Genomic DNA, 22,647 nt, shown 5'->3' with positions numbered 1-22,647 from the left:
TCCTTCTTACCTCCTTCGCTTATTCCTCCAAAATTGTTGAAAGAGGTCCTCTGGGAAGGCTACCACCTTCCTTGCTCCTCTGCGCCAATACTCTAGGCCTAATTCAAGACAAAGATATTAGTGTTGTTGAAAGGTAGGTAAAGAGTCTGTGTAGTTACCGGTAATTGTTAAAAACACTAGAATGACTTGTTGCTTTATAGAACGTTCAAGTAAGTAAGTTTTCATCTATCCATAACTGAAAGAAAAACACTGTGATTGTGAATTATTTTTTCTGTCACAGCAGTTGTAACGCAAACAGACTAGCTACCAAGTCTGCACAGTGACAGGTGACCACCTGGTAGGATCGGTTAACATGCTGCATTGCTCATACAACATCATCTACATTCTTACTACTCGCATACAATCATATCTTTTTTTTAGAACAAAAATAATATTAATAACTTACCAGATGTCCCTGGGGAGGCCAGGATCCTCCGCCCACTGCCGTCTGTGAGGACAACATTGCCCTCAATGTTCATTGCCGCTTTTACCACAGTGGCCATGTTGTCGATATTCGCCTGGTCCTCAGTAAATGCCACATTAGTCACATTGCTGTGGAGATTTATAACTCCATCCAGTAGGTGGGCTACAACAATGGGTCTGAAACAGTGGCAAACAGAGGACACCCCAGTCACACACAGGTAGAATGTATATAAAGGTTAGAACTGTCAATGCATTTCTGATTAATCACTTCTATTTTTATATACCAGTATTTGACTATTGTGACAATCTAAACATTTAATGACAAATGGAAATTTAAGCAAAATATGATATTGTTATAATCTAAACATCTACCTGTTAACAAAACCATTAAAGACCGGGTAAACCAAGAATAAATATGTGCTTTAAGTTTATAATACCACAGGAAAATATATTATTAACCACTCTGTCAAATTTGGAGAACTAAAAAAGTCGTTAAGTATATAAAATTCTGCATCAAAGTTGTCAATAAATGAGCAGTTTTCTCTGGTTCAGAACGGTGGGGGCGTGTCGCGATATGGTCCTGCTGCAGGCAAAGACACCACGCCCCATGGCAGGAGAGCTGGACTTCACTGACTGTCTCTGATACACACCCTAAACGTGACCTCAAACACACTCCACCACACACCCCAGTCCTCAGCACTGACACAGCTGATAAACCTAAAGGAAATATTTCTTACCTTCACTCTTGGTGTCTAAACAGTCCCAGCTGCAGCCATCCAGCTCTAACAGGTTATAATCCACCATGCTGCTCTGTTTACATCTCGTTACCGGTCAGCGTGCTTCATGCATTTGCATTGTAACTCGCATTGCATTGTGACTCTGCAGTGAGTCACTGGTCCCAATGGTGGCGCTGCTCTGCTGGCGACCCGGACGCGTGCTGCTGCCGTTTTTATGCCTTTTTTAAATGTTTTAACTGTTTGATCGTCTTACTTTTACTGGTCTGTGTCGTGTGACTGCAACAAGTGTATGTTGGACTGATCACCATGGCGAATTTTGCACAAGGAGTACTCTTGGCACTGATTGTTTGGGAACTGCTGACGACTTATCAAACAGCGGCTCAGACACGCGAGGAGACAAAGCCGGCACCGTCACTGTGCTACTCCAAACATGCACTGATGTCCCTCCGTCCCATGGGATCGATCCCACCGGCTGATCTGCCTGATGATCTGAAAATACAACCGGCCAGGGGCAGACAACGGCGGAGAGGCAGACGAGGCGGAATACGGCAGCGTCTTCGGAGAAGAGGAAATAGACCCCCGCTGCCCAGCCTGCTACTCAGCAACGTCAGATCGCTGAGGAGCAAAATGGAGGAGCTCCGTGTGAACAGCAAAATCTGCTTCGAGTACAGGGAATCGAGCGTGATGGTCTTCACAGAAACGTGGCTCCATCAAGATATTCCAGACTCCCTCATTCGGCTGGACGGGTTCTCGCTCATCCGAGCGGACAGAACAGAGCTGTCAGGGAAGAGCCGAGGGGGCGGGGTCTGTCTGTTTGTGAATGACAGCTGGTGTAAGAATTACACTGTGAGAGAGACTGTATGCACAGCTGACGTAGAGATGCTGTGCCTGTCTCTAAGACCCCATTACTTGCCGAGGGAGTTCGGAAATGTTTTAATATGTGCGGTGTATGTCCCCCCCAGTGGGAACGCAGCAAGAGCTGCTACTAGAATAGCAGACTGCGTTCACCAACAACTGCAACGTACACCGGGAGCCCCAATTGTGGTTCTCGGGGACTTTAATCACTGCAAATTGGAACTATCTCTCCCTGGATTTGAACAATATGTGACATGCGACACACGACAGAACAGAGTCTTAGATAAATGTTACGGAAATATAAAAAATGCATATACTGCAAAACCACTGCCCCCATTGTCTAACTCTGACCATAACACTGTCCAGCTAATTCCAATCTATAAGACTGTCTTTAAAAGGAGTAAACCACAAACTAAGACAGTGACAGTGTGGGACAAGGACAGCATAGAAACACTTAAAGGGTCCTTTCTCTGCACAGACTGGGACATATTCTCTGATTTGGAGATTGATGAGGCTACAGAAGCAATAACAGACTACATTCATTTCTGTGCAGATAATGTGGTTACTAAAAAGGATATTGTTGTGTATCCCAACAACAAGCCTTACATCACCAAGAGTGTGAAGGATTGTATTAATAGGAAAAAGCTAGCTTTTAAAAATAATGACAGAGCAGGATTGAAAATGGTGCAAAGAGAACTCAACCAGAGGCTGAGGGAAGCCAGGAAGCATCATAAGGATATCATAGAGCAGACTTTTATGTCAATGGATTCAAAAAAGCTGTGGGACTCTATGAAAGCAATAACAAATATGAACACCACCAAGAAACGCCTCACTACGGATGATGATCTCGGGAAGGCAAATGAACTAAATGACTTCTTTCTCAGATTTGAAAACCACGACTTCTCTGTGGAATCTAATAATGTCATGGGAACTATCTTAACTGATGTAAACTGTAGGATTATAATTGATCCACTCAGGATTCAGTCTATATTTAAACATGTGTGCACTAAAAAATCAACTGGCCCGGACGGCATTTCTGCACTGCTTTTAAAGGCATGTGCAGAAGAGCTTACTCCAGCTTGGTGCCCCATCTTTCAGCGGTCTGTGGACTCGCACACTGTTCCTGCTTTGTGGAAAAAATCCACCATAGTTCCTGTAGCTAAGAAACCGTGCCCAGTTGATAATAATGATTTCAGACCTGTGGCCTTGACTTCAATTGTAATGAAAAGCTTTGAGAAATACATGCTATCTGTGCTTAAAGCGGAGGTCAACTTGGCACTTGACCCATACCAGTTTGCCTATAGGCAGGGGAGGGGCACTGATGATGCCATCAATAGCATCACTCACTTCACTGTCAAGCACTTGGAATGCCCAAAAGCATATGCACGGATCTTATTTATTGATTTTAGCTCGGCTTTTAATACACTTCAACCCCATCTGCTTATTTCTAAACTGAAGCAGATGAGTGTTAATCCTTTTTTAATCAAGTGGTATTTTTCCTTTTTAACCAATCGAAGTCAGCAGGTGAGAGTCAATAACACGCTCTCAGATTGCAAATCTATCAGCACAGGTGCCCCACAGGGTTGTGTGAGCTCCCCAGTCCTTTTTACATTGTACACTAATGACTGTACAAACAGCCACACAGGGAACCTTGTTTTTAAGTTTTCTGACGATACCGCCATCCTTGGTCTACTGCACAAAGACTCTAGCACTTTAGCCTATTTCTCTGAAATAGAAAACTTCGTGCAATGGTGTGATGCTCACTACCTCTCTCTGAATGTTAAAAAAACTAAAGAGTTGGTCCTGGACCCTAGATCAGTAGGGGACCATAGTCCTGTTGTCATACATGACTCCCCCATTGAGCAGGTCAGCTCTTACAAATACCTTGGAGTTCATTTAGATGACACCTTTAGTTGGTATGTGCATGTGGATAACTTGTGTTCTCGTCTACAGCAGAGATTGTACTTTCTACGCAGACTAAGAGTATATGGGGTAGACAAAAATATCATGTTTTTATTCTACCAGGCAGTGCTTGAGAGCTTAATCAGATATGGGATGTCATCATGGTATGGCAACCTCTCCACAAAACTAAAGACTAAGCTTGCTTGAAGGTCATTGGGAAAAGCGACAATCAGACTCTGCAGTCCATGTATGAGCAAACGGTTTTTAGACAAGCCCTGAGGATAGTGAATGACCCCTCCCACATCCTTCACTCAGAGTTTGACCTCCTACCCTCAGGTAGACGATACAGAGTCCCTCGCTGTAAACTCAACCGTTTTAAGAATTCTTTTATCCCAACTTCTATCAAATCTCTTAACGAGTTTGTGCAATAACTCTCATAGTGCTCTTACCATGGTGAATTTATGAGGTGTATGTATGTGTATGTTGTGGGATGAGTGCAATATGTGTTATGTTATGGGATGTGTGCAATATGTGCTATGTTATGGGATGTGTGCAATATGTGTTATGTTATGGAATATATGCTATGTTATGGGATATGTGCAATGCTGTTGGATTAATATGGCTGAGGTGTATTGTTCTTTTGTTGTTTGTTTTTGTTATTGTGGCCGTTAAGGCATTTATGGCGCAGCTACAGTGTCCAAGACAAATTTCCCTGAACGGGACAATAAAGTTTATCGTATCGTATCGTATTGTGTGAAAAAAATAAATAAAGTTTTTAGCTAACGTTAGCTTAGCTTTAGCTTAGCTTTAGCTTCAAGTGCCCTGACAGGAGAAGCAGTAGCAGAGGCAGTGAATTATCTCTGGACCTGGTACCGAGTCCAAACCCGGTCCAGACCGCCTGGCGCCCGTGTACGCGTCCGAGCTGAGCAGCAGCCGTGTCCCGGTGGGAGGAGACCAGGGGAAACAACATGGTGGAGCCGGGGAGGCTACGGCTGCTACCGCGGCTAAAAACTTTTTTTTGTGACGGGGGAGTCAGCCTCTCTCCCCGCGGTGACGGCTGTTTATCACGGTGTGAATACGTTAACGTTAGCACTGTAAACTCATTATATGAAGGAACAGGACAGTAGTGGTCTCCCCTGTGTGTGAACATGACTACGTTTAGTTAGCTGGCTGTTACACGTGTTTCTGCTAGACTCAAGAGCAAGTGGGACGGAAAACCTCTGAAATCAGTTGGCTGAATGTATTTATACATAGAGCAGAGCAGGGGGCGGGTTTATGTAAGTATGACCGCTTTACGTAAAGCGGTCATCGATTTAAGCCCGCCCATTCTAAACCTGCACACAGAACAGTCTCTGAGGCCTAGCTCCTCAAGGAAAAGATGAATGGGAAAAATATTTTTTACATGTTTTGAGGGACACATTTAAGAAGATAATTAATATGATAAGAAGAAAAATACTGAATTTGGTTTACCCGGTCTTTAACTATATTGAGTGTGTATTAAATTTAACGTTACCTCGAATATTTTCTTTGAGGTGGAGGCGGTGGAGGGCGAGACTGCGTAGCCGGAGGGCCCGGGGGAAACTGGAATGCGACCCCACCGGGTGGTGTGGGTGCGGGCACGGTCGATGCCCGTTCCTGGCCCTCTACCAGATATATGGCACCGGGGCTTAGGTCCACATGGGCAAAATAATCATCCAGTGGGAAAACGACAGTCCCATTGTCCCTTTCCTGTAGGTAGATGCTATCTGGTAGCAGCTATACAATGCAACAATGAAAGGAAAATACCGACATGTTTGTTAATATGTATTTATTTCAACATAAACTTAAATGCAAAAACCCAGTGGCTACACACAAAGCTGAAGCTAGCTAGTGTTAGCGGTAACATTTTTCATATTAGATTAACTGAAACTACATGATACTCCACCTGAAAGATGCGAGATATGTTCGTGACAGTCATATCCACCACTCGGACCATTAGGGTCTTCTGCCTCCTTGTTAGGGTGTATCGTTCACTCTCCATTGCTTCACGTCAGGCGATACTTCTCACACAGGCGCCAAAAAGACCGCGGTTTGTGCCAGCCCAACTTTATAAAGCCTTCGGTAGTATGGTGCGCGGCTACGCCATCTGCTGGTTACGTTGGAGTATGGTTGACGCAAGTTCCTTTTACCGGGGAAAAACTGATGACAACGCGCCAATTTCAAAGATGAGTTTCCCAAGTTTAGAGCCTCATTATGAGATGATTAAATCTATGAAGGATAACGGAAAATCTTATGAGGAGATTTCGTTAAGTCTCACGTCAATAGGTGTGCATAGGGGCTGCAGTGTCGCCAACTTAATGAAATTTTGTCAGCACTATGGACTGGAGCACAAAACTTGGGGCAAGACCACAACCCCACAACTTCAAGTTGCTGTGGAAGAGGCCGTGCAACAGGTGAGTAATGACTGTTTTTGTTATTTTTCCCCACCAAATCTGCCCGTTCCCATAGGAACCAAAGAACAATATCATCAACTACAACAACAGTTGTAAATAATAACAAATAAAAATTAATAGGCTATGTTGTTGTTGTTGTTGTTGTTGTTGTTGTTGTTGTTGTTGTTGTCATTATTAGCCTACTGTTGTTATTAGTTCTTTCTCGTATTATTATTCAGATAAAATAAGAGGCCTTTATATCGTCAATGCATTAAAAATACAATGAAATTTAATTATTATTAATCTCATCATTATTATTATGATTTAGCTCAATGATAAAGTAGGAAAAATCCACACTCAGATGACCAGGGAACTTTTATTTATTTCTGCTCTTGTTTCTCTAGGTTGGGCCAATGTTTGGGAGGAAAATGATGACAGGGTACCTGTCTTCAAGAGGCACAAATGCAAGTGAAGGGCGAGTGGGAGCAGCTTTAAAAGCGGTTCGCCCTCAACAACATGAAGCTCGCCAACAAGTATGCCAGAATATCTATTATATGGGATGATTTAGGGATGAACTCTTTTATTGTTATTTCTGATCCAAATAATATTTATTTTTAGGGTGCCCGAAACCTGAATCCTACACCATATAATGCCGAGTACTGTGGGCAGAAACTCCACATGGACCAAAATGAGAAAATGGTCATGTTTGGGGTCACCCATGTTGTGGCAGTGGATGGTTTTAGTGGAAAGGTGGTTGGCCATTCCACTATGCCAATCAAAAACAACCTTACAATTTATGAGAAGGTTTACAGGTATGCAGCAAATAATGTCTTGAACATGTTGTTTTGCAAAGATCTGTGAGTCTGTATCAATAAGTTACATGTGAATGTCTCCACTTAAATTTAATTTAATTAAAAACTTTTAGGATGAGTGTCAGGAATTCAATGTGACTCATTTAAAACTTGTTTGGATAAAAGAAATCATTGCATTTTCAATGTTTTATTGTTAAAGGCAAGCAGTGCTTGATCATGGACTTTGGGATCAACTCCGTACAGACTGTGGGACTGAGTTCAACCTGTGCGTCTTTATGCAGGAAAAACTGGCAGGACACAGATACAGAGTTGACCGACCACCATTTCTCCGGACACCATCAACACTAGTAAAGGAAAAATCCTGATGTTGTAATGTACAATATGCTAGCTCTTGCAATCATTTTAGATACTTGTCCCTCATGTTAGACTGACACGTAATTTTCTCTTGTTCACTCTCAGAACCATCGTGTTGAGAGGATTTGGCCAGAGGTTTGTATTTTGAAACACTAGTTGTTCCCTCTGTGTGTATGAAAGCCTTCACTTCACAAGTACAATATTACTAGTTTTAAATTTTTTAGTTTTAAATAAATCTAATTTTAAATAAATCTAATTTTTATGAGCAGCTTTGTGTGAACTATTTGGTAAAATATAATTTTCATACACTGTTTTATAGGTAAATAATCGGGTCAATTACCCTATCAAAGCCTGCCTGACACGTATGATGGACCAAGAGGTCATCAATATGAATGACCAGACGACAAAATTCTGTGTCTCCACCTTGGCATGCCAGGTTGCCACTGTCGGTATGAACCGCTTCGTGGAGTCATGGAATGCTCACAGAGTTCCAGGTATTAAAGTTATTACACACTTTCTCTCTCTCTCTCTGTCTTTCTGTTTGTTTTTGTGTAGGTAGGCTAACACACAAAATCATAGAGAATGATGCATTTCTGTTGTTGATTACATATAGTAGTTTACAGATAATAAATGTTTATTTATAAAATAGGCTAAATGTATATGTGGGTAACTAACAATGCATTAACTATTAGCCTATATATTTGTGTAAAGGATACAAGTCTCTGACGTGCTGTGCAACATGCTACTTTCAAACTCTTGTCTTGGACTTTTATACAGTATGATGTGTCATTTTCAGGACTCTGATGGGTTACTGAGAAATGGCACCTCATTTTCACATTTTAGCCTGGATCCCTGTTCTTTGCCATGTGACACTAATCTTAATATGTGCCCATATGTTTTTCAGGCAGAGGGATTCCCAATTTGCTGGCTTCATGTGGCTGTCCAGTTAAGCTAGCTGAGGAGGTACTTCCTTGTGCCTCTGAAGCAGCTGACTGCTATGAAACAGAAAGAGGAGGAGCACTTTCCAGGGTTTCTATTTTTGGAAATGATCCATTTGCCTCTGCAGAAGACAGACAGAATGCGAACCGACGTTTTGCAGAGGCTTTTGGAGACATAACCCTACTATTTGACAGCGCTGTGAACAGCAATCATGGGCCACTGCAGGCTGCTGTAGAACACCTAATCCGTGTTTCTACCTAAAGTGAGAAACATACAATATATTACAATGGCCTAACATTTTAATTCTGGTAGTTGTTGAGATAATGTTAAAGTAGATATCAGCGGAATGTTTTTGTTAATATAAGTTCTAAATAGTCCTATTTTCCGTCAGCAATCACTTACATGGAGTGTTTCAGCCTAAACACGAGTCTCTCCGTCACTCTGCTCTGCTGTAACCCGAGGAGAAAACTTTCCTTGTGGGATACAAGTGTTATCCAATGAGGAGAGAGAACGGCATGAAGGGCTGTGTGTGCAGCCAAGGGATGCACGTGAATGTGGTGACGTAGGGACGAGGACCAATAGATGCATGACAAAGGCGGGGGCTGCTAACTCATGGTGCGTTCGAGGAAACTCGTAACTTTTTCCGACCTGTGAAGTCATACCAGTTCGATCTGGTACGAGTTCACGGGTCGAAAGTTACGAGTGGCCGTTATAGTGCACGAGTTACGGGTTGCCTGGAATGCTACAAAGTCGTAGTCATGACTTGAAGCTGTAACTTACGGTTTCAAAAGCCTGCCTTGAACGCAGCATTATCCAAAACAGCTGGATCGCTGATATCTGCTTTAATATATGTTTGAAGCAAAATTGAAATTTAAACATGTAATTTGTTGATGACTGTTGTGTTGTTGTCATTACAGCTGAGATGGAAGGTCCGGCAGCTGCCTCCACATCCTCATTGAGAGGAACGGCGTGTGTCCGAAGTGCCGGGCACCAATAAGTGATGAGAGCACCGTAACTGTGGCAGGCCTGTCAGAGGCCATGGACATTATCAGGAGCCCTTGAGAAATTCTTGTTTTTGTTCCTTTTTGAGTTCTGTTAATTGAATGTTGAGTTCTGTAAATTGTTAGTTGAGTTCTTTTAATTAAATGTTGAGTTCTGTAAATTGTTAGTTGAGTTCTTTTAATTAAATGTTGAGTTCTGTAAATTGTTAGTTGAGTTCTTTTAATTAAATGTTTGAATGTCAGAACATGACTCTGATGTGTTTATTAACTGCACTGTGCTGATGTTTTTTCATGACAATGAAGCAAGAAACTGGTCCTAACCTTACTGACATGCACTGAGACAGGCTGTATAACAGACTTATTCTTCAAATTCCTTAGCATCTAGGCACTTATTGTAATACATTTAAAGTAACACTATACATCAACTACTGTAAAATTATTTAATTTAGTTCCCACCCATGATTACAGTAATAGCAGTATGTACACATCCTACAACACACTATTTCTTCAAGTTAGTGGAGATGTTAGAGCTCCTACCAGTTATTGCAGACATTAGTGTCATGATAGGCTTTGGAATGTGGCAAGAAAGGGAACAATTGCACAAGTAATATCTTTGTTGCATTTTCTTTTTTTTATTGACAAGAGTTAGGCCATGTTGTATACAGCATCCCTGATGAAAACAAACAACAAAAATACCACCATGACTTATGACTTCTCTTTCTGTGACCAGTATGAGCTACTGTGCACGTTTCATCTGTGTCCTGGACAAGGAATAACCATCTCTTCTCTTATCATCATCCAGTAAATTAAAAGGCAGTGTTTTTTTTTTTTTTAAAGTATATTTTTCGGCTTTTTTCCTTTATTTGATAGTGATGACAGTAGAGATAGACAGGAAATGGGGAGGCAGAGAGAGGGGGAACGACACGCAGGAAAGGTCCGCCCGACGCGGGACCCGAACCGGGGACGCCTGCGCTCTACCCACTGCGCCACGCACCGCCCCTAAAAGGCAGTGTTTACATACAACAATGAATCAATGTACTTTTCAGTGAAATACAACTTACCTTTATTGCTGTACACTCAAAATGTATTGGGTTTCTTATTTCTGTTTTACAATTGTTTCAGATATCAGTTGCCATGCTTTAAACCATGTGGTGCCAATCTGGAACTTTTTCATTACCGAAGAATTAAGTAAGGATGTGTTGAGGTTAAAGTCAAGGTTCTCTTTATTGTCATCAAACACTTTACATACTGTGTTTCGAGTCTAAGAGCCCTGCACCTGTGACTGCAATATCTCTGACCTGATGAAGGAGTTGGGACAGGCTGTCCAAGAGGTGAGAGGAGTCTCTAACAATGCTTTTGCTCTTGACAAACAGCAATCTTGTGCAAACTCTGCAGTAGATGGGTAGCTTGACCCTGTGATTGTTTCTTCTGACCTCATAACCTCAAATGCCCTCTTGTCCGAAGCACTGTGTCAATCACTGGTTAATACAGTTTTTCTCAATTGCTAAAACACTAAACCCTGTTGTCTGAACCAAATTCTCAGTTGCCTGAACCCACTGATTGAATCAGTCACTCTTTTGGCAAAACCATCAGCACTTTTCACCTGTTTAGACACATCTTACCAACACATTTTCATTGTGATGCACCTGTAAAGTAAAGCACAAGTTTCACCGGTTGAACACAACAACTCAAAATTGATAACACTTGTGTCCAATGATGTGAGGGCACATATACTGTAAGCCAGTTCAGGATGAAGTCCTGTGGCCTGACCCAGTACAGAGAAATTACGCTGTGGCTGAGTTGTGCACTTCTCATTTCTATATTTTTGTACTTTATTTTTACGTAGGCTTACTGTATACAAGTGCTAAATGCACAAGATTTCTGTTTGTCTTTGTACTGTACAAGTGCTACGTGTAAATGCACAAGATTTCTGTTTTTTGTACTCCTTTTTTTTTACTATGTACAAGTGCTAAATGCACAGGTTTTTTGTTTTGCAAGAGGAGAAGATGAGAGGCGACAGGGTGAAGAAAGAAAGGATGAGGGAGGGAGGGATGAACTGGGCAGAAAAAAAGAAGGAAGGAAAAGGGGATGAAATGGATGTGGAGAGGTAAGGAGGAGGGTGAAAGAAAGGGAAGGAGAGAAGTGCTACAGTGTAAATGCACAGGTTTTTTGTTTTGCAACATGCATTTAGCCTACAGTGAACGATAAACATTTACAGTTTTTCTCGATTGCTAAAACACATTTCTCGAAAGCTTCTCTAATTTTCTCTAAACTGTGAACACAAACCCCAATTTTCAAGCTACATTCACAAAACCTCAGACTCTTGTTGCAAAACCAAACTTTCACCTCAAAACAGTTCAATCTGTGCCCAAAACTGAACTATGTTGTCAAATCGTGCCCCGAGTCAATCAAAATTAAAAACACTACTGAGCTTCACTAAACACTACATAGACAAATAGAAAACACAATGCTCAGCACATGAAGCTGTAGAAATAAATGTTTATCCTTCACTGTAAGCTAAATGTTGCAAAACAAAAACCTGTGCATTTAGCACTTCTATCCTTCCCTTTCTTTCACCCTCCTCCTTCCCTCCCCATGTCCATTTCATCCCCTTTTCCTTCCTTCTTCTTTTTTCTTCCCAGTTCATCCGTCCCTCCCTCATCCTCTCTTCCTTCACCCTGTCGTCTCTCATCTTCTCCTCTTGCAAAACAAAAAACCTGTGCATTTACGTAGTAGCACTTGTACATAGTACAGTACTGTAAAAAAAAAAAAGAAGTACAAAAACCAGAAATCCTGTGCATTTTACACGTAGCACTTGTACAGTACAAAAACAAACAGAAATCTTGTGCATTTAGCACTTGTATACAGTAAGCCTACGTAAAAATAAAGTACAAAAATATAGAAATGAGAGGTGCATTACTCAGCCACAGCATCATTTCTCTGTACTGGATCAGGCCACAGGACTTCATCCTGAACTGGCTTAGGCTATGTGTGCCCTCACATCATTGGACACAAGTGTGATCAATTTTGAGTTGTTGTGTTCAACCGGTGAAACTTGTGCTTTACTTGTGTTTGACTTTTGCCACCTGTGCTCAGCATTATGCAACACAGGTGCATCACAATGAAAATGTGTTGGTAAGTTGTGTCTAAACAGGTGAAATGTGCTGATGGTTTTGCCAAAAGAGACTGATTCAATCAGTGGGTTCAGGCAACTGAGAATTTGGTTCAGACAATAGGGTTTAGTGTTTTAGCAATTGAGAAAAACTGTATTTCTACAGCTTCATGTGCTGTGCATTGTGTTTTCTATTTTTCTATGTAGTGTTTAGTGGCTGCTCAGTAGTGTTTTTAATTCTGATTGACTCGGGGCACGATTTGGCAACAAAGTTCAGTTTTGGGCACAGATTGAACTGTTTTGAGGTGAAAGTTTGGTTTTGCAAGAAGAGTCTGAGGTTTTGTGAATGTAGCTTGAAAATTGGGGTTTGTGTTCACAGTTTAGAGAAAATGAGAGAAGCTTTCGAGAAATGTGTCTTAGCAATCGAGAAAAACTGTAATGACAATATATTTTCTTTACTTACTTATAGTCGCCTTTACATAGTAAAACAAACAAGAACATATAAATACATGAAATACGACAAAGGAAATAATCAACACATGAAGTGAAATACAGTTTAAAGCAAGTTTCTAAAGGTGGGTTTTGAGCAATGATTTGAAAGCATTTCAGTCTGTACAGTGACAGATGTGTTGGGGAGAGAGTTCAAAAGGGAGGGGGCAGCGATGGAGAAGGCTTTGTAACCCCAGGTTTTGTGCTTGATCCTGGGAGGAGGAGCGGAGGCAGTGGGGCGGGTGTGATGGTCCAACGAGGTCAGTGAGGTAGGATGGGGCCTGGTTCTGGAGGGCTTTGAAGGTGAGGAGAAGGACTTTGAACTGAATGTGATAAGGAATTGTGAGCCAATGGAGGTTCTGGAGGTAATATAAATTCCAAATTCATTCATTAATTGTTCAACATTTGTAAAAACCTGGCACCCAGCATGTCTGTGTCTTAGTACTATCCTTTGCACTAGAAAGCAGGCTGTGTTTCGCTGTGAAAGCCATTCTTAGTACCGGTAGGTACAGTTTGGAGCTCAGAAAGCAGACATGTTGAAGCTCCTTCCAAAGCATCTGAGGTGAGTGACACTCCATCCACAGGAGAGCAGGAGTACTGATGGGCAGGCTGGTTGGTGTAGGGGCAGAGGAAAGGAGGCGCTGCAGATGGAGCTCTAGAGAAATCTGTGGAAAACACAGATGGTGTAAGACCAAGGCCAAAGTACAATAGATAATGACAACACAAAAAGAGAGGAGAGGAGAGGAGAGGAGAGGAGAGGAGAGGAGAGGGCTTGATGTAATGTGATGTGTCCCCCAGCAGTCGAAGCCTATACTGTAGCTGTGTAGCTATACAATGGTTCAGAGCTACCTGAACCAGCCCTAACTAAAAGCTCTGTCATAGAGGAAGGTCTTCAGCCTAGACTTAAATGTAGTTAAATGTAGTTAGTCTTTGACCCATGGAGAGAGCTGGTTCCACAGTAAAGGAGCCCGGTAACTGAAGGCTCTACCTCCCAGTCTGTTTCTAGAGATAATGGGAGTCACTAACAGACCTGCATTCTGGGAGCAGAGTGCTCTGCTAGGACAGCAAGGAAGGATGAAATCTTTCAGACTGTGTATACACGACTCAAAATACTGTAGTATTGTGCCAGGCCTGCGTGGAGCTGGCGTGGTGCTATAATGCTGCCACACACCACATCATAGAAGAAGACAAAAAGCTTCCCCACTGAATTCAAACTTTAAACATTATAAATCGATGAAATGATGACAGGGAGTCGTGTCCGTGGAAATGTGGTGATCAAAATGCCCTGAATGTATCTAAATGATGGACTCTACTCACTGGTAACTCTCAACTTACCAGCTCTGGCTGTTTCAAGCTGATCCTGGTGCTGTCATAGGATGAGTTCACGCATCAGCTCACGGTGGACCCACATCTGCCAAACAGGGACACACATGACATTTCATATTTCATTTAGACTTAGTTTAGACTGCTTTGTAGTCTGCGTGGATAAACATGATGCTGGTAATAAGTTACACAAATTCTGTGAACACAACTAGTGTTTAATAAATAAAAAATACGTATTCATTCACTTCTACCATAAATGAGGACATTTCTCACAGATTTAGAGAAGAAAATATTCAAATGAGGTGCAGTTAAAGAGCTGATAATAACAAAAGACGTAACGTTAGCATCCAACAGCTGTTGATTAGCTACAACCGCTAGCTAGTTTACCTGTAAACAATTAGCATTGCTGGCGTTGATTTTCTTCTGGAGCTAACCGTTAGCAGGTCAACAATTTAAATACTGGTTGGAGAAGTTAGGTCAAAATTATGAAAAACAACATAACGTCTGATCTACTTAATGAGTGAAGTAGTGATGAAGTCGTCAACCACAACAAAGTTTGACTCACTCACCGAGACACTCACCTCACGACGTTGACAGCATCTCAGTGCGATTCGGTGCCCTTATTGTGAAAATCCCCCACGGATCCTGACAGTTGCGGGGAAAGTAGCCGAAATATCACTTTATATCATTTATGAAATGGTAATCGTTTAGGCGATTTGTTGTGAGTTTGTATTTAATTCGTTTCGGGTTTTTTTTTTTCTTTTAAATTGTCCGGCGCTGTAGCCAAGACTCTTCAAAACGCGGAGCTTTTACTTTGAAGGCTGGTTCCGGCTCTCGACTTCCTTTTTCAATTTTCATTGTACAAGTTGGAGAAAGGAACAAGCGGGCACTTCGGTGCGCTGAATTGCATTGTACGTCTCACGTCAATCAAACAGGAAATACCCCTAAAAACGACATTTCTCATGATACGAAGTGAACAACGCAATTGAATTATACTTCGTACACGGACCTAAAACACACACAAAATTGTCTGTGAAACTCATGTAAATGTCAAGGTTGTCCATGCTTTACAACAGTGCCGCCTTGTGGTCGTCAAGTGGAATTGACGAACAGACAGGAGTCTGACATGATAGACAGCTAGCTAAGTTACAGTTTTGTGTTAAAAGAAGATGGCGAATAAAAGTGCTGTGTGGGACCAAGGACAAAGATGATACAAACAAGGTTGTATGTCGCATTTGTAACCTTAAACTGGCTTACAACCACTCAACGGGTTCGATGAGAAACCACTTAAGGTTCAAACATGTCGGCACTCTGGGGGAGGCCTCGGGGCAGACCGTGACAACAAAGCAAACGGCTATCAGTTCCTTCACAGTCCCACTTGGGAGAAGATGTGATGCTGTGAGATCCAAGTAATCCAAGTATTAAACCAGTAACCATACTCTTCCTTTACCAGTCTGAGTCTGAAACAATAACCTGAAATGACTTTTTACTCATGATGTGTTTCCATCATTAACCCTAACCTCATATTATTCCCTGTGGTTTTTAAACTGAACCTCAGTCCAAATACTTATTAACCTACATTATAAACTAAGCTATTTGTTAAAGGTATAGTTCAACATTTAGTCAAATTGGCCCAATGCCATAATCCCTATAGTCATAGCAGTAGGTTTGTTACCTTTAATTGTCTCATGGGATTTCTTGGTTTCCCTCATCAAACTCATCAAATACACAATCCAACAACTCCACAACGCTCTGGTGGACAAGTTGTGACCTGCACATTCACCACGCTATGAGATAACAGAACGTTACCACACAGAGTTGTTTTAGAGGTAAATACAGAGACTACTTGATGAAAAACTGTCCCTGAAGGCAACACGCATCAGCTGTTCCTCTAAAACAACTCTGTCTGGTAACGTTCTGTTATCTCATAGCGTGGTGAATGTGCAGGGTATGTCAATGTCATCCATGGGCGCCGATTTATGTTTTTGCCCGTGGGTGCGCGCATAGATATATATAAGAACTAGATGACTCACCCGCAGCTGTTTCCCAATGACAAAGCGTAGCCAGTACGGCGGCCATCTTGGGACGGGCAACTCTCTCCCTCAGAGCATTAAGCCTATGCTGCATGTTCTGCTATAATGACCATAACTTGCTCAGTTTTTGTCCGATTTCAAAACGGTTTGATTTTTATGAACGTTTATGCAGTTATGATGCAGCATATTTAGAATCACGGATAATTTTAATAATGTATTTTTTTTTTTGTAAAAGTAACATTATAGTGACATTATGCAAATAGTTAAAGTAATAGCTACATACTGATATTTTCACAGAGTTATGAATCGTTTTTTTAGTGCAGATGACTGGATCACCTATCGACTGCACTGTAACTGCAGCCAGAGTCAGAGCAAGTTGCCCGTCCTCATATGGCCGACTGTGAGCTACGCCTGCGTGTAGTCCGATCTACCCCCTTGGGTGCGCGCATGTGTTGGGGGGGGGGGGTATTACGCGTGCACACCTAAACCGGGCTCTACAAACACTGGTGTGCATATCATGGGACTCATCGCTCATTATTAATAAATAATAGCCGACTGCACAACTGAAAATATTGTAGCAACCCCGCAGTAATGTTCTTGTTATGGTGTTTAAGTTCCGTGATTTCTGACTGACTGTCAATGTGTATGGGCAGGTTGGATGAGAAGCTGAGGGGCCGGGGTGAGTGTGAGGAAGACAGCTGTGTGTGTGTGGGTGTGTGTGTGTGGGTGTCTGTAGGTGAGTGAGTGAGGAGGAGCAGAGGAGGAAGTGAGAGCTGTCAGATAAGTTTGTGTTATGTTGTTGTAGTTACGTCGGGTCGGACGCTACAATATCAATAACAACGTGTGCTTAACTCTTTCACGACCACACTAATTCCTCAGCACATCCGCTCAGGACCACATGTTTTTGGCTATTTGTTTACCTTTTTCTCACGTCGAACCGAACTCTGTACATCACCTAGAAACAAACGGTCTTCACGTGGTTGAAGAGTGACTTTCCAACGTGCTCCTTGAAAAAACGGCGCGTTTTTCCGCCGTTTCGTTCGTGAGTACGAAGTAGAAGAAGAGAGCTGGGTTTCTCCAAAAACGGAGCTCCCGCTCTAGTTTCAGAGAAAAACGCACTTTTGTGTCAAGTGGCAATCGGCTCATTTTACCGCTACTCTGCAGTGTGGCGTCTCCCAAATCATTTCTACGGCTAAATAAATATATTTGTAGGCAAATCTGGGGGGGGGGGGGGGTGGCAGCTTGGAGAGCAGCGGTGCAGCGGTGTGGGTCTCTGGCTGCAGCGCAGCAGCTCCGTGACACTGCTGTGTGACTGGCCGGCGATGAGTGCTCTGGGGCGGGGGCGCCCGCTGCTCAGCGCCCGCTGCTCAGCGCCCGCTCCGCTGCACGGTGAAAACAGCAGAGATAACGGGCTTTCAGATCCGAGTCTCCAAACCAGAAACGTTTGTAACAGCACCGGAAAAAGTCGCCAGATTTGTCGTCGGTCGCTTTTGTCAAAAAAAAAGTCACCAAGAGGGTTTGGAAAGTCGCCAGATTCAGCGAGAAAGTGGCAACACTGTAGCCGACAGCCGCACAGCGCTGCACGCTGTCCACAGAGCAGCATTCAAGGAGACCGATTACTCAAACAAAACCAAGATCACACAGTTTATAAAAAACATTATGTTTTGATTTTAGTTTAAAACAGTTTTACATATCAGAGGAACCATATTCACACACAGGGTACCTCAGAGTGTCTATTATCGTAATCTGTAAAAAAACGGTTTTGACGAGTTTACTCGTCAATGGTCGTGAACGTTCGGCAGGCTGTGACGAGTTTACTCGTCAATGGTCGCGAAAGAGTTAACATCGACGTCGGATGCGAAATAGCCGTGGAGCGGAGCCAGTTTCCTTTCGGTGTCGTTAACCGATTGGGTTACACCCCGCCTTTCCGAAGCCCCGCCTTTCCGACAATAGACTTCCATTCATCGTAATAGCGGGGTTTTCTATTTTTTCTGAAGACCCCGCTATTCCGAAAAGGCCAGTGGGGGAAACCCCCAGTGCGCAGTGCGCATTGATCCTTTTTTCCTTTTTGGGGTCAAACGGATCATGTGCATAATTAACTGCAAAACAAGCAAATACTTCATATTAATGACATATAATGTTCATTATGCTTCTAGCCTGTCTAGCCTCTACCTGGTCTTTTTACTAAACTTAACCAACTAGTTAAAAATTTAGTTAGCTGCAGCAGCCTCGCGCCCCTGTGAGCTCAAGCCGGGTTCAGCCGCGTTCGAGCGGAGCAGGGGGGGGGGGTATTTCTATTACTGTGTGGAGATCTCCAACAACGGAGTCGGGGAGAAAGCAAGTGGGACAGATCTGCCCAGTCTCTGAGCAGCACGTTTCACAGACAAGACACAACACAGAGTGTAGACAACGTCACGCGGTTCAGCACCTTGGACATTGGACAGCTGCGGGGGGGAGGGTGTCGGAACAGCGGTGTTTAAAAGTGGGGGTGTTTCGGAACAGCGGGGTGTCGAAGTGGAGGGTGTGTCGGAATGGAGAGCTGTCCCCAACCGATTGTGTCAGATGCAGCAGGGCGAGCACCTCTGCAGGCTCGCGCTCTGTCGCGATTTGTGTTTATTCATCACAGAGCGCGCGAGGGATTAATACACACATTCACACAGGCTACACACACATACGGGCTACACATGATACACAGATACACAGCTGAGGGGCCGAGGCGCGGCACGGAGAAATGCGCATCTGGTGGCGTGCCCCAAGCGGGTGCTCAACCTGGTCAGTGGGTGCTTGTGCACCGGAGCACCCACGAAATCGGCGCCTATGATGTCATCTATATATTGTTTTTCCTACTATTACTGAAAATCACTTGTTTGTTCTCTCACACACACACCGTATGTTTTGTCTTTGCTTCTCGTCTTGATTGTTGTTGTCGATGATACAGTGTCCACTAATTTACTATACTTAATTTACTTTTTTTTTTTTGCTTGTCCCCTAGGGTGGGGGGTGGGGGGGATCTGTTCTTGCATTTCTGTATGCTGATACATTTTCAATTGTGAAAACCAATAAATAAAGTAAGAAAAGAAAGACTATGTCAATGTTGTTGAACAAAGAATTACAACACTTCTTTACAAAAAGTGTTGTAATTCTGCACCAGTGTGTCTTTGAGGGTTGATGTTGTTGTTGAACAGTTTGGACCTGAACCATGTGAGACAATCACACAAGAGACTGAAGCAATCACATCCTACACACAGACATGTGGAAGTAAAGGGGGGGACGGGGGGTCCAGGGGGATGAAGATACAGATACAAAACATCTGGAGTGAGGCAACAAGACCGGGGGGGGGGGGGGTTCATGTATCAAAGAAGTTAAAAGATGCAGCATGTTGGATCCAAGACAATGTGAGGGGGAAGAGCTGAAAAACCCCAGAGGTCGGCCATGATAGAAACATCAACCTTTTACACAGCGTAACAACAAACGGTTTAACGTGCTTTAACATCTGGATGCATTACAGTAAACAGCTTGAAACATGAATCACTGCTCATCACTCACTCACACAGATTAAAAGCTTATTAACAGCTCATCAAAAATATACAGACACACAATGAAAAGGGTTAGGGCATATACTGGTAACCATGACAACATCATTTAAAGTTAAAGCAGATATCAGTGGAATGTTTTTGTTAATATAAGTCCTAAATAGTCCTATTTTCCGTCAGCAATCACTTACATGAAGTATTTCAGCCTAAACACGAGTCTCTCCGTCACTCTGCTCTGCTGTAACCCGAGGAGAAAATTTTCCTTGTGGGATACAAGTGTTATCCAATGAGGGGAGAGAACGGCATGAAGGGCTGTGTGTGCAGCCAAGGGATGCGCGTGAATGTGGTGACGTAGCACGAGGACCAATTGATGCCTGACAAGGGCGGGGGCTGCTAACTCATGGTGCGTTCAAGGAAACTCGTACTTTGTGTTTTTCCTTCCTGTGAAGTCATACCAGTTCGATCTGGTACGAGTTCACGGGTCGGAAGTTACGAGTGGCCGTTATAGGGAACTTTCACAGACAACAGGACGGTAAAAACACGAGCTACGGGTTACCTGGAACGCTACCAAGTCGTAGTTGTGACTTGAAGCTGTAACTTACGGTTTCAAAAGCCTGCCTTGAACACAGCATTAGCCGAAACGGCCGTGCCGATGATATCTGCTTTAATTGAAAACTGATAAGAAAATCAAGTAGTTCCAGTTTATAGGCCCTGACCATGAGGGACTAAGTCCAGTTAGAGCTCCATACACACACACACACACAACCCTCCTGCATTAGTGTGTTGTTCCGTGTGCTGGACCATTGTGTGTGTGTGTGTGTGTGTGTGTGTTGCATAGCTGAGTGTTGGCAGTGTGAGGATCCTAACAGACACAGCGAATAAAGCTTTTGTGTCTTTTCTTCTCTTAATATTTAAACTGTGTGTGTGTGTGTGTGTGTGTGTGTGTGTGTGTGTGTGTGTGTTTTGCTGGACCACTATCAGGACGCCAGGAAGTTGGACTGAAAGTTTCCAGGAATCTGTGTGTGTGTGTGTGTGTGTGTGTAGACAACAGAGAGGATGAACCGAGGCAGAGCAGAGACATGTGGAGCCTCGGTTGGAGCAACATCACAATGGATGTAACTGGCTGTTGCCGTAGCGACGACCACGGAGCAGAGGCTGTGGGACTCTGAGGATGAAACGCTCTGGATGAGAAGAAGAAGATAAAGACTGAGACCAGAGCAGAGGACGACCAGACCACTGACGGACAGACAGACGGGTGGACAGAGAGACAGACAGAGAGACAGGTAGACAGACAGACGGACAGGTGGAGAGACGGACAGGTAGACAGACAGAGAGACAGGTAGAGGGGTGGACAGAGAGACAGGTAGACAGACAGAGAGACAGGTGGACAGACAGACGGACAGGTGGAGAGACGGACAGGTAGACAGACAGGTGGACAGTTAGAGAGACGAACAGGTGGACGGTGAACAGAACGATGTCTTTCTTTGACTTCTGGAGGAGCCAACGGGAGCGAGGAGAAGTTCTGAGGAGAACCAATCAGCTGAGGCTCCGCCCTTCACACCTGTAAGTCTGTACAGAGAGAGAGAACACCTGTGTGTGTGTGTGTGTGTGTGTGTGTTTAGTGTGTGCGAGACAACATCTGACTACAGATCAATCACATTATTTCAGACTCATGGAAACTGACTTGATGTTTACTGATGTAAAAACCTGTGAATGCATACACACACACACACACACACACACACGGCGACACACACACACACACACACACACACGGCCACACCCAGCTGCGTCCAGCTGCTGCAGAACAGACCAACACAGGAAGAGGGGGCGGAGCCGGACCTGAACTGTGTCTTTGTGTCTCCACTGATGAACGCCACATCCCATCGATGTAAACATCATGGTTATCAGTAACGTTTGACCACTAGAGCTCAGTGTGTTGTAACCACAGCAACACTGACCCCAGGTCTGTTTTCACTCTGGAGCTGCGTTCAGGGCAGGAAGCAGTTGTGATGCTAAACAACAATAAAGCAGAAAACTCTGTCCACTAATTTCCATCTGCTTTACAGGGTTTTTAGATAGATAGAATGCCTTTATTGTCTCATAGGGAAATTCATTTTCATTCAGTTGATGGTATTTTACCTGATTCTGTTTTATCTGTTTTATTATTATTGTTTCTATCATCAAAGACAAATATGAGAAAATCAAACAGTTTAAGTATACCTACCGGCCCAAAGCCCCGGCCAGTGTCCTAACCAAGGAGAGTTCACCCTGACCTCTGACAACCATGTTTGGTTTTTTAAACCGTAAACATGGCACAAGATACGTGGATTGTTGCTCTTTGTCACAGGTGGTTGGGAACGCAGGGACCCCAAAAAACTTTTTGGGGCCCTAGAAAGGTTCAGTGCAAAAAAAAGGGATTTATTATGAACTCACACGTAGTACGGGAACACAGGAGCATGAAGCACGGGGACACACGACAATGAAACCGACGCAGGACAAAGGGTAGACAACTGTTAAAATACATGACCCCAGACTCTGCCCAGCTTCACGGTCTTCCCCTAGACTCCCTGTGCCCCTCTGCTCGGCCTCCTGGCCCCCCTCCAGAGCCCCGTTCCCCTGCTCTACCCGTCATGTCCCCTGGCCTTGCCCCTAGTTTCCTCCTCCGGACCCCCTCCGCCCAC

At 43.4% G+C, this 22,647-nt stretch overlaps 3 protein-coding genes and 1 long non-coding RNA gene across 5 annotated transcripts in view; 3 read left to right on the top strand and 1 right to left on the bottom strand.

Moving 5' to 3' along the window:
* hspa9 (heat shock protein family A (Hsp70) member 9) overlaps positions 1-22,647 on the top strand; it is a 353,332-nt gene that overhangs the window by 145,693 nt on the left and 184,992 nt on the right. The gene's annotated exons all lie outside the window — the stretch shown is intronic.
* LOC146980304 (uncharacterized) lies at positions 6,312-8,733 on the top strand. Its single transcript, XM_085788875.1, has 5 exons — positions 6,312-6,388; positions 7,379-7,526; positions 7,639-7,668; positions 7,853-8,027; positions 8,438-8,733. Exons 1-5 carry the CDS (start codon positions 6,312-6,314, stop codon positions 8,731-8,733), a joined length of 726 nt encoding a protein of 241 aa, XP_085645001.1.
* LOC146980303 (uncharacterized) lies at positions 13,446-15,406 on the bottom strand. 2 transcript variants are annotated; one of them, XR_015036825.1, is made up of 3 exons: positions 14,785-15,406; positions 14,410-14,485; positions 13,446-13,739 (listed from the first exon to the last, which is right to left on the bottom strand). It is a non-coding gene; the product is annotated as an uncharacterized LOC146980303 (long non-coding RNA). The 2 variants fall into 2 exon arrangements; XR_015036824.1 differs by lacking the exon at positions 14,785-15,406 and having other exon boundaries at positions 14,410-14,776.
* The window catches only part of LOC146980301 (sodium channel protein type 4 subunit alpha B-like), a 40,277-nt gene continuing 39,029 nt past the window's right edge, over positions 21,400-22,647 (top strand). The window contains exon 1 of the mRNA XM_085788568.1: positions 21,400-21,526. Coding sequence (XP_085644694.1) covers positions 21,438-21,526 — 89 coding nt within the window. The 5' untranslated portion in view covers positions 21,400-21,437. The remainder of the gene's footprint in view (positions 21,527-22,647) is intronic.

The sequence above is a fragment of the Trachurus japonicus genome, chromosome 10, assembly GCF_045865225.1.
Source record: "Trachurus japonicus isolate A0001 chromosome 10, Traja_1.0".
Lineage (NCBI taxonomy): Eukaryota > Metazoa > Chordata > Actinopteri > Carangiformes > Carangidae > Trachurus > Trachurus japonicus.
This window is presented reverse-complemented; position numbering and strand designations above follow the sequence as displayed.

Bases quoted from the DNA above. Each gene is read 5' to 3' on its own strand.
- LOC146980304 (XM_085788875.1), top strand. From the start codon at position 6,312: ATGGACTGGAGCACAAAACTTGGGGCAAGACCACAACCCCACAACTTC. The intron at 7,527-7,638 runs GTAAAGGAAAAA...GTTCACTCTCAG, and splicing joins TCCGGACACCATCAACACTA to AACCATCGTGTTGAGAGGAT. The intron at 7,669-7,852 runs GTTTGTATTTTG...ACTGTTTTATAG, and splicing joins TTGAGAGGATTTGGCCAGAG to GTAAATAATCGGGTCAATTA.